Source organism: Oryzias latipes, chromosome 12 (genome assembly GCF_053564925.1).
Source record: "Oryzias latipes strain Hd-rR chromosome 12, Olatipes_Hd-rR_3.1".
In the NCBI taxonomy this organism is placed as follows: Eukaryota; Metazoa; Chordata; class Actinopteri; order Beloniformes; family Adrianichthyidae; genus Oryzias; species Oryzias latipes.
In genome coordinates, this window is record NC_136248.1 from 14,547,080 (window position 1) to 14,558,245 (window position 11,166).

General features: G+C 42.3%; 1 protein-coding gene across 1 annotated transcript; it reads left to right on the forward strand.

The window, feature by feature from the left end:
* Positions 1-9,416: 9,416 nt before the first annotated feature.
* cldn23.1 (claudin 23.1) lies at positions 9,417-10,889 on the forward strand. The gene has a single exon (XM_004074862.5). The coding sequence runs from the start codon at positions 9,547-9,549 to the stop codon at positions 10,414-10,416; it is 870 nt and encodes a 289-aa protein (XP_004074910.1). The 5' UTR covers positions 9,417-9,546; the 3' UTR covers positions 10,417-10,889.
* Positions 10,890-11,166: the final 277 nt, after the last annotated feature.

Here is an 11,166-nt window from a genome sequence, read left to right on the forward strand (position 1 = left end):
ACGCGTGGTGTTTTTTCGCGTCGGTGTGCACACTCTCGTTGGTGCCCTTTGTTTAGTCACGAGGCGTTAAACGTCGGCGAAAATCGCCGGCGAAATTCGTCCCGGTGTGAACAGGCCTTAAAGCGCCGCTCCGCTCTCGCCCCGCTGGCTCCCCCCTCTCTTTCACCCCTTATGAGGGAGATGCAGAGGGATGCGTGTCCACTGCGTCTGGACCCTGCATCAACCGAGCTCTGCGTTCGGGCTCCGGTGCCAGTGGACCGAGTGAACTTCTCTGAGCACAGCAGCCGGATTTATTAATGTGTTTGAGGGGAAGGTGCTTTGCTACGTGTGCGTTTTGTTGTTTTGTTATGTGTGAGAATTCGGACTGCGAGCCGAACCGCCGCTCTGGGTTAGCGGCGGCCGGACTCGCGAGGGCAGAGCAGAGCACACAGTGTGTGTGAGCTTAGAGCAGAAATGCCGCTCAGTCCTTAGAAACTGTTCAAAAAAATCACATGGATTTGTGTTTCTAGTTGTGCCCCGACAAAATAAAGGCTGATGTTATTCCCAGACATTTACGTGCAGCCAGGATGCAGATTGCAGCGTTTCCCGCATGGTCCTGGATTTTGTGTCCATCAAAAGGCTAATGTTGTTAGCCCGTTTTGTTAGCCTCTCCTAACACTGGGTTCTTCTTCCAGCTCCGTACTTCTTCCACAAAAAAAGCACTGACCACACGGATTAAAAATAAAATGATGAGCGGACCGGCACTACATAATATTCATAACATTAATAAAAGCACGTTTGGAAGATCGCCTCGTATATTACCGAGCTGCTGCATGAATATATGTGACACGCTGAAAGCAAAGGTTTGTTTACAACAGGACACATTTCCCTTCCGGTATTTTCGACACTATATTTTTTCGACACGATATTTTGCCCATGTAACCACGCACTGGTCGACAATCCTGTATATGTCGTTCACGTCGATTTTCGGGAGACCTTGTAGACAACGGGTGATATATGCCATCTTTCGCAATCAAAATCTGCCGTGTCGCTGCTACAGAAGTCGCAAACCGGAAATGGTCGGCCTCACACTCAAGGCGGCGGAAGTAGAACTCCTTAGTTATGTGCACGGAGCCTATTGGTCGGGTTCTGGACGGGTTCGGCTTTAATGCCGGCGGGCCTGTGTCGGGTCGCGCTGGATTTTTTAGGCCCGATCTTACCTCTACCTCAGGGGGAGTGGGAGTGCTTCCAGATTCCAGTTGGATAAAATTGGATAAAATAAAATTGAATTGAACGGTGAGAACCTGGATAGATTCACAAAGAGAAGTAAAACACCGAATGTGGGCATCTGCCTACTCTAGTCAGTTACCTTGAAGAGCTGTTGTCAGATCAAGTTCCCAATGAGGATGACAAGCTAGACACATAAAGTCATGGCGAGATGACTGCATCTCAGAGAATCTACAACACGAAGATGCTGAGACTGTTTTGAGTGCTGTTTGTGTTAAGGAAATAAACAAACAATTCATGGTCAACATCTCTGGTGGACATCAAACCTCCCCTTTGTTTCAAAAATCCTAGAAAGAGTTGTAGTTAAGCAGGATAACAGCCACTTTGAAGACTTTCAGTCGGGGTTTAGACCTCACCACAGCACTGAAACTGCACTAGTTAGAGTCTCTACTGACTTATTACTGGCCTCAGAAAAGGGACTACTTTCTATTCTGGTCCTGTTAGACCTCATTGCAGCCTTTGACTCTATCGACCACAGTATTTTACTCCGAAGATTACAGCATGACATACGGATAATCAGAGGATCCGCGCTCCAGCGATTTAAATCATATTTATCCAATAGTTACCAGTTTTTTTTATGTAAATGGACATTCCTCTCATTGCACTCGAGTTAGCTACGGAGTCCCACAGGGCTCAGTTTTAGGACCCATCCTGTTTATGCTTTATATGCTACCCCTAGGAAACATAATCAGGGAACACAGCATTAATTTTCACTGAAATGCAGATGATGCGCAGTTGTATTTATCTATTAAACCTAACCAGAATCAATCAATCAATCAATCAAACTTTATTTATAAAGCACTTTTCATATAAAAATATAACACAAAGGGCTTTACATTAAAACACAACAAAATATAAAAACAAGTATTGACGAATTAAAAATAAAATAAAAATTAATAAATAAATAAATAGGGTCCCCCTCCCCGTACCTAGCCCCCCACTCCTTTCACACCTCCCACCCCTTAAGTGATGGCAAGGACAATGAGAAATAGGCTGAGCACAAAAACAGGATGCTGGAAACGCTAATAATTGGAACCTCCCCCTCCGTGAACAGCCGCCTAGACAGCCAAATGCAGCATCACAGGCGGGGACCGCTCCACCACAGCTAAGCGGTGATGCAGGTCCCCATCCAGAGCTGCAGTGCCTGAACAGTAGCCGACCCAGAGGGAGAGGATCCAGCTGAGGAAGCACCGGAAATAAAATTGAATAAAAATGAGAATAAACAAGTAAACATATTGATAAAAACAATAAAACATTAAAATAAAGTTAATTAAAATAATGCGTTAAAAATCAGGTTCAAGTTCATAAAACAAGATAAAATGGATAGATAAATAAATAAAATAAAAATAAAAAGTACATATAAATAAATAACTGAATAAATAAATAAAAGTAGTAAAAAATTAGCTAAAGCCAGGTTAAAAAGATGGGTCTTGAGCCTTTTCTTAAAAGTATCAATGCTTTCTGCGGCTCTCAGGCCCTCTGGCAGACTGTTCCATAAACGGGGACCATAGTGCTGAAATGCAGCCTCTCCATAGGTTTTAGTTTTTGCAGTTGGAATGGTTAACAGACCATTGCCAGAGGATCTCAGGCTCCGCGAGGGTTCATATCTTACTAAAAGATCTGATAAATAAGAAGGCGCAAGACCGTTAAGACATTTAAAAACGGTTAAAAGTATCTTAAAATCAATCCTGAAGCATATGGGGAGCCAATGCAGGGATTTTAAAATTGGGGTGATGTGAGCTCGCCTCCTGGTCTTTGTAAGAACTCGTTCAGCCGAGTTCTGAAGAAGCGGAAGGTTCCTAATGTTGGTTTTTGGAAGACCGGCAAGCAGGGCGTTACAATAATCAACTTTACTCATGATAAAAGCATGCATTAGCATCTCCATATTCGCAAGAGAGAGCAGTGGGCGGACTCTAGCCAGATTTCTAAGATGATAAAAACCAGTTTTAACCACCTCTTTTATATGGGGGATAAAAGTCAGCTTAGAGTCAAAAATAACACCCAGGTTTCTGACTGTTTCTGAATGACTTAATGAAAGTTGCTGCAGCTTCAGAAACTGTTTCTCCCTCTTGGCTTCAGGACCAATAACTAAAATTTCAGTTTTTTCCTGGTTGAGCTGCAGAAAATTATTTGCCATCCATAATTTTACATCTAAAATACAGTTAAAAAGTGCTTCTATTGGTCTTGTGTCATCAGGAGACACAGCTATGTACAGCTGGGTATCATCAGCATAGCTATGAAAACTGATGTTGTGGCTCCTGATGACATTCCCCAGAGGAAGCATGTAAATGTTAAAAAGCAAGGGGCCAAGGATGGAACCTTGAGGCACACCACAATTAATTTCATGGACCCTAGAAAAGTGTGTGTCCATGCTTACCATAAAGTTTCTCTCCATGAGATAAGAATCGAACCACTTGAGAACAGTCCCTGAAAGGCCAAGACTTTTAAGTCTGTTTACAAGGATCAGGTGATCAACAGTATCAAAAGCTGCACTTAGATCTAACAGAACTAGTACTGAGATCTGACCTGAATCCAAGGCACATCTAACATCATTAACGATTTTTAACAAGGCTGTCTCTGTGCTGTGGTTCGTCCTAAAGCCAGACTGGTTTATCTCAAAAATGTTGTTTTGTAAGAGAAACTCGTTTAGCTGAATAAAAACAAGTTTTTCTAAAACCTTACTTAAAAATGGCAAGTTGGACACAGGTCTGTAGTTATTGAAAATTGAAGGGTCTAAATTAGTTTTTTTGAGTAACGGTTTCACCACTGCCGTTTTAAAGGCAGCAGGAAAAATACCCGTCTGTAGAGAGGAGTTCATGATATTTAAAATCTCACTCTCAAAAGACCCGTAAATGGATTTAAAAAGTGATGTGGGGATGGGATCCAAAAAACAAGTTGTTGGATTAACTTGGGAGAAAACTCGACCAAGTGTTGCAGCTTCAACCAGGTCAAAACTGTCCAGTGCTTCCTCAGGTAAAATCAAGCCATCATTTCCAATAAAAAGGCTTTTCTGTCCTTTTATGATGTTCACTCTGGCAGAATGGATCTTGCTCCTGAAGTGGTCTGCAAAGTCCTCACACAATGAGGCGGAGGCTGGCATTGTGTTTTTGTTCGCATTTGAGTTGATTAAAGATTCAACTGTGGTGAAGAGGACTCTGGGATTATTTTTATTTACAGAAATGATGTTCGCAAAATATGAATTTCTGGTCTGTTTTACGGTTTGATTATATAGTTTTAGTTGGTTTTGGTATAATTGATAGTTTGTTTCAAGTTTGTGTTTTCTCCAAAGTCTTTCGGCAGATCTACAACGTCTCTTCAATTGTTTAATTTCCTCAGTTCTCCAAGGGGGTGTGGCTTTGGTTCTTATCTTTTTAGATTTTAGAGGAGCAACTGAGTCGAGACTGGATTTTAATTTACTGTTAAAATTTTCAACGAGTAGATCACAGGGGGCCGGCAAGACAAGTGGAGAGTGGGAGCGAACAGATGTAATAAACTTTTCGACCACCTCAGGAGTCAAGTAGCGTTTCTTCACCGTTCTCACAGAGGTCTCCTGCTTTCTAAAACCAGTGATGTTAAAAAGCACACAGTAATGGTCAGATACAGCCAGATCCACAACAGCGGACACACTGGTAGGTAAACCATGACTGATGACGAGGTCAAGAGTGTACCCCCTGTTGTGAGTCGGCTGCATGACGTGTTGTTTAAAATCAAGAGAGGAGAATGACCATATAGAAAAACCGAATGCCTGCATCAGAGACATCAAGACCTGGATGACAATTAATTACCTTCTCCTGAACCCAGAAAAACTGAAGTCGTTATACTAGGTCCTAAAATGGACAACACCTCTCACCCACTACATCAGACAGTGGAGGCGCTGAGCAGCTCCTTCAGTGACAGACTTCTACACCCCCCATCCAGGAAGGAACGGTTCCGCAAGTCATTCATCCCAACAGTGGTGAGATTGTACAATGCCACAGTTTAAATATGCATGTACAAACCGGTTATCACACATCCATAGCCCATCTGTATATTCTGTGTTTTTACTTTATTTATTTAATTTTATTATTACGCATAACATACGTAATGTCGTAACAGTGTACAAGTTATTACTTACTTTTTTACTTTTCCTATTTTTGCACATTTTGTATTTGTATTTTTGCACATTTTGAACACCACTCATTCTTTTTCTTTTGCACATTGCTATCATTTCTCTCTGCTTTTTGAACTGCTGTAGCAATTGAATTTCCCCAATGTGGGATCAATAAAGAATATCTCATCTCATCTCATAAAAACCTCAGAGATGTTCTGTCTGCTCAGATAGTCTCCCTGGATGGTATAAGTATAGCCTCAAATTCCACAGTTGGAAACCTTGGGGTTTTATTTGACCAGGACTTATCATTTAAGGCTTACATATCTCAGGCGTGCAAAACTGCATTTTTTCACCTGCGGAATATAGCTAAGATTAGAAATGTACTATCTAAAAGTGATGCTGAAAAACTCATCCATGCATTTGTTAGGTCTAGACTGGATTACTGTAACTCTTTTTAGCAGCGTGTCCTAAGAGTTCCTTAAGAAGTCTCCAGCTTGTTCAGAACGCCACAGCTAGATTGTTAGCAGAAAATAGCAGAAGAGAACACATCACTCCTGTGTTAGCTTCACTTCACTGGCTCCCAGTTGATTCCAGAATCAAGTTCAAGATCCTCCTGTTAACCTATAAGGCCTTACATGGACTGGGCCCGTTACTATATTAAGGACCTCACAGTCCCTTACCACCCAAACAGAACACTTTGCTCACAAAATGCAGGACTGCTTGTGGTTCCTAGAATTTCTAAAAGTACAGTTGGGGGTAGAGCGTTTAGCCACCAAGTCTCTGTCTTGTGGAATAAGCTCCCAGCTCATTTGAGAGAGGCCGACTCAGTTTCTACATTCAAAGTTAGACTGAAAACATTCCTGTTTGGACAGGCTTATTGTCAGACTAACTATTGTTCAGAAAATATTTACCTTACTTTTAATTTTTTTTAATTAAACTTAACAATAATAATAAAGTTGTCACTAGGCTGCGAGAAGTTTGAAGCTGGGGAAACTATGGTGCACTGGGGTTCTGTCCTCTTTTCTCATCTACTGTACTTCTACCCTCCTTCTCTCCTCTATTCTTGATCATTATTCATCATTTAGCTCTCCACGCCTCTGTTTGGTGCAGTACAATTCATGTATTCTCCGTCTTTCCCACTCCCGTCCGGTTGAGTGGGAGTGCTTCCAGATTCCAGTTCGTTCATCTGACCGTGTACGTCGTTCCTGGCTTACCTCTACTACTGCTTCTACACCTGGCTGTGGATCTTGTCTCCGGCTCGTCTTACGCCCCCAGCCATCCCCGAACTTCATCTGGTTGAAGATCATCTGCTGGACTACTTAAACATGTAGTTGTATAATTAGATAAGCTAATTCTCTCTAAGAGTTCTGGTAAATCGCCTGTCGGTCCTGGGGGAGGATCCCTCCTTCATGTGGGCACCCCTGAGGTTTCTTCGTTTTTTCTGGATTCCGGCTTTTTTAGGAGTTTTTCCTTACCGCGAAGGGGGGTCTAAGGGCAGGGATGCCAGTTTAGTTTAGTCTGTTCAGTTAAATTTTTAGTACTATCCTATTGAATTCTATGCATTTATGATCCTTTTTGATTGTATGTTTACCTTACAATTACCGGTACGAAGACCACTGAGACGACTGTTGTTGTGAATTTGGGTTATATAAATAAAATTGAATTGACAGTCCTTCAGTCTAATTGTAGTCTTGTACCATCTATGGGATACAACGGCATGTTTGTAAAGTGTTTTTTATTGTGACCAGCCTGAGACACTCCTGTGCAATTTTCATGCCATCATGCCTTTTGTATATATGGAATTTTTTTTATTGTGTTCATCTCATTAAAAAAAAATAATAACAAAAGTTCTTTATTTGTATTTGTTGGGTGTAAAACACAGGCTTCCTTTTTTAGTGCTTCATATCCTTGTTGGGGAATTGGATGAATTCTGTCGATCATTGCTTCAGTTTATTCATGTTTTGAGTTCTTCAGGTTGGTTTAGTGTCTAAACTCTGACAAAGACATCCTTAAACTATGGGGCGGTGGTGACAGAGGTAGAGCGGTTGACTCATATTTGGAGGATCACAGGTTTGGTTTCGGTCCTGTCTGCCCATGCATTGAAGTGTCCTTGGGCCAGAACCCCACGTGGCTCCTATTGTTACAGATTGGTGCCGAGTATGGCAGTGGAGCCTCCATCAGTGGGAATGTGTGAGTGTGAGAATAGGACTGTGACTCTAAAGCGCTTTGAGCCTTGGTCAAAGTAAAAAAGTGTTTTATAAGAAGACGCAATGTTTCATTTAAACAAGTTTATTCACATTCATTTCATTTTAACACAGTGACTCTGCCTCAAGTTTTACCTGTTGGATAGATTGCCTACAATTCTTACTGTACCAAGAATGTTGTTGTCAAATCAAATGTGTTCATGTCCCGTGTCAAAAAACAAGTCATAACTATCACACTTCCAACACTGTGCTTAATAAAGGGTTAGGGTTTTTACTGAAAGCTCCATTTTTTTTCCAAAATGGAATTTGACATTAAGGTCAGACAAGCCTTTGCTGGCCTTAACTGTTCATAGAGGGTTTCCTCTTTAAATGTTTTCACTTCTTCAGATGTAACGTTAAGAACTTAAGCAATTTTTCTTGACAGTTCTTTTAAACAAGTTTCAGTTTGTGATGGATCGGAATCAGCCTAGACATCCACTCCCAAGAGCAGAGACTGAAACTGCCTCGAGTTTTTGTTCCAATTAAAAGTCTTTAAAAAATGTGTAAACCGAAGAAAACAATTTTCTTTCTTTACCTGCAGCCCTCAAAGCATTTGCAAATGATCAAACAAACCACCAGTGGGTTTTACCACAGGGTTACCTGGAAGACTCATTTAAACATGATCTCCACCCCAGCTGGTCTCTCTTTTCTTTTGCAAAATTTAAAACAACAACAAGGTGTGTGTCTGGTTTGTCGGCTGTCATTCTTCCTTACACTGCTTTTCCTTCCTCATAGCACACCAGCCATTTTCCAAATACGTCCTCAGTGGCATGACCAATATCTCATTTGATGGTTTTGCACTGTCAAGAAAAATTACCCGAAAATATAACGAATAAGCATAATACGTAGACTTGAAAACAAAAAATATAACTCAACTTTTGTAGTGTTTACAAACAACAGGAAATGTATTTCTTATCTTTTTCCATTTAGCATCTGATGAATGAATAGAAAGTGAGAGTCACACTGTTTTTAGCATCTTAAATAAGCACATCCCTTGTAAGAAGAGTTCAAAAAGATTTGGGGCTAATCCACCTTCTTCTTAACCTTTGAGGGCCTCCAGAGACCAGAGAAAATAAACTTAGGAGTCAAACTTTAAAAAAAATGAGAAAATCAGACACAACTGAAAATGAGTTGGCAAAAAAAAGACGGTGGGGCAGAAAGGTATTTAAATTGTTCTCAACCAGATCCTGCAGAACTACATTCTTCCCAGTTCCAACGCAGCCACGCTGCATCTTCAAATCCAAACCCCAATCGGCTTCAACCCTCAAAAAGTTTTGTTATACTTTACATAAAGACATTTTAAATGGAAAAGTAAATAAATAAGCGCTTGTCATAAAACCTTTTAGAGAATATCTACTTTTTATGAGTATCTGTGATACTGTTGCAGGTTAAAGGTTTTCCAAAAGATGTAAAAATAGTTTAATCTGTAGATAGGTTGGCCTTTTTATGAAAGCCTTCACTAAATAAAGATTTAAGTAATTATAAACCAGTTTTTGTGAACAATAGGAGGCTGTCAGAGAAGTAGGCGGCCTGGTTTCTTGTTTTATTAATTGTTTTTCTTCTTTTTTTAACTGAAAAATATGTGCTCTTTCTTGCATTTATGAGGTTTAATGTGTGTGTGTTTACAAACAAAATGATGATACTTAAAGAGTTAAATATTCAAAGAAAGTTTGGAAACTCGCTTATCATTTGCATCAGAAAAAGCCCCATCGAAACTCTCCTCTTCCGTATCTTTGACGCCGGGAGGAAAAGGCCCCTCCCGCGCGCGCAGCCTGCGCCGCACCTGTCCTATTTGGGAGCAGAACCTGACAGGTGAACGGAAGACTCCGCCCCAAAAGCCAGTTTCACATGCACTTGTTTTTTATTTAGGACCATCTGTTGGCTGTCAAAGCTCATTCGCTCCTGTCAGATTCTGTCCGGACACTGAGCCGCTGCATCGGGACAACCATGCAAGCCTTTAGACGCAACCGGGAGGAGTGGGTCCGGATGTCGCAGCGCACGCCGGGCATCCTGATCTTTGGTATGGTCATGGCTCCGTGCGGATGGATCCTGGACCTTACCGCCACCGTGGCGCCAAACTGGAGAACCCTCCACCAGCTCCCAGGCAGACCGACGGACGCCGTGATGCAGCAGGGCATCTGGGACATCTGCTTGGTCACTGAGACCAGCAGCAGTGCCACCAGCACCAACAGACCGTGCGGCCAGGCGGACTCCACGTACTTCGGAAATCAGATCATTGGGATCGCGCAGGGCATGATGGTGGCCTCGCTTATAGTGACTCTGATCGGTCTGGCCGTGGCGATCCCGGGGGTGCGCTGCTGGAGAGAAAACCCCAACTGGTTGGTGGCGGGCCTGGCGGGGCTCCTCATTTTCTGCTCCGGGGTTCTGACCATCATCCCCATCGCCTGGTACAACCACATTTTCAAGAACCTAACTTCGGTCACCACCTCCACAGACATCCGGGTGGGCTACAGCATCGTGCTGGGCTACATCGGGGGCATCTTTGAAGTCCTGGGGGGCATCGTCATGTTCATCGGCATATGCCGCTGCTGCGGAGGGAAGAACCGGGGCGAGAGGCGCCTCAAAGACGTGGTGCCCCGTCCCAACCGGCGCAGCGACCAGCAGAGCGAGCCGGAGAGGCGCGTGGACGTGCCGAGGCTCAGCCGACCCCGGAGCACCTCGCCCAGCAGCGTCGCCTACACCAACAGGTCAATGGAGGCGGAGGAGGATGATGTGTCCTTCCCCAGGGCCAAGAGCCCCGCTGCGCGCTCAGGAAACACTTCCTTCAACGGCAAACCCTATGACGCGGATCTATGAGGGTCCTCCAAAGACGCACAGAACTTTACGCAAAAGAAGGAAGTCCAAAAGCCTCACTGCCACAATTATTAATAAATGACTGTTTAAGTATTTTCCTTCTAACAACAGATTACACACTAAAATCCTGAATTCTTGTGCCCAGTGTGTTTGATTATTAACTATTAATTTCCGTTTAAAGTATAAAAATAGGTTTAACAGACAACAGGTGAATGTGTGAGAGCAAATATTGTGACATTTGTAGGAAATAAAAGTGTTTTTTTTTCACTACTCTTTTGGCAGTATACTTCTTTTTTTGTAATAACGGAACTCCTTAAATGTTTTACTTTTCCCTCTTTTTGAATGTACAGACAGTGTTCTTATGCACTTTAGAGTTTTAAGTCAACAACTAGATCCCTGCTGAAAGATGCTTTCCTAAGTGATCAAGGTTTCACTCTCTGCTATGTGAACAAACCTAATAAATGGTTTACAAAGCACAGTGCGTTATTGAGTTTAATATCTAAAGAAACTGTGCCAAACTGGAACTTTATCTGGCTTTGTTAAATCATCGTTGTTATTGATTTATTTTGAATGTTTCCATTGTCTGGTGGGAAGAATGACTCCATATTGTCAACCCATACAGGAGAGTAGAGTTTAGGACTTTGAGGTCTAGTTTACAAGCTCAATTTGGGGGGGGGGGGCTTCAAACCTAGAGAATTGTTGCATTACGTACTTGGTAATATCAATGCTTGTTTCTTTCACCTACCCTCTTTG

What these genes read in the sequence shown, in the direction of transcription:
- cldn23.1 (XM_004074862.5), top strand. Translation starts at nt 9,547, where the DNA reads ATGCAAGCCTTTAGACGCAACCGGGAGGAGTGGGTCCGGATGTCGCAG.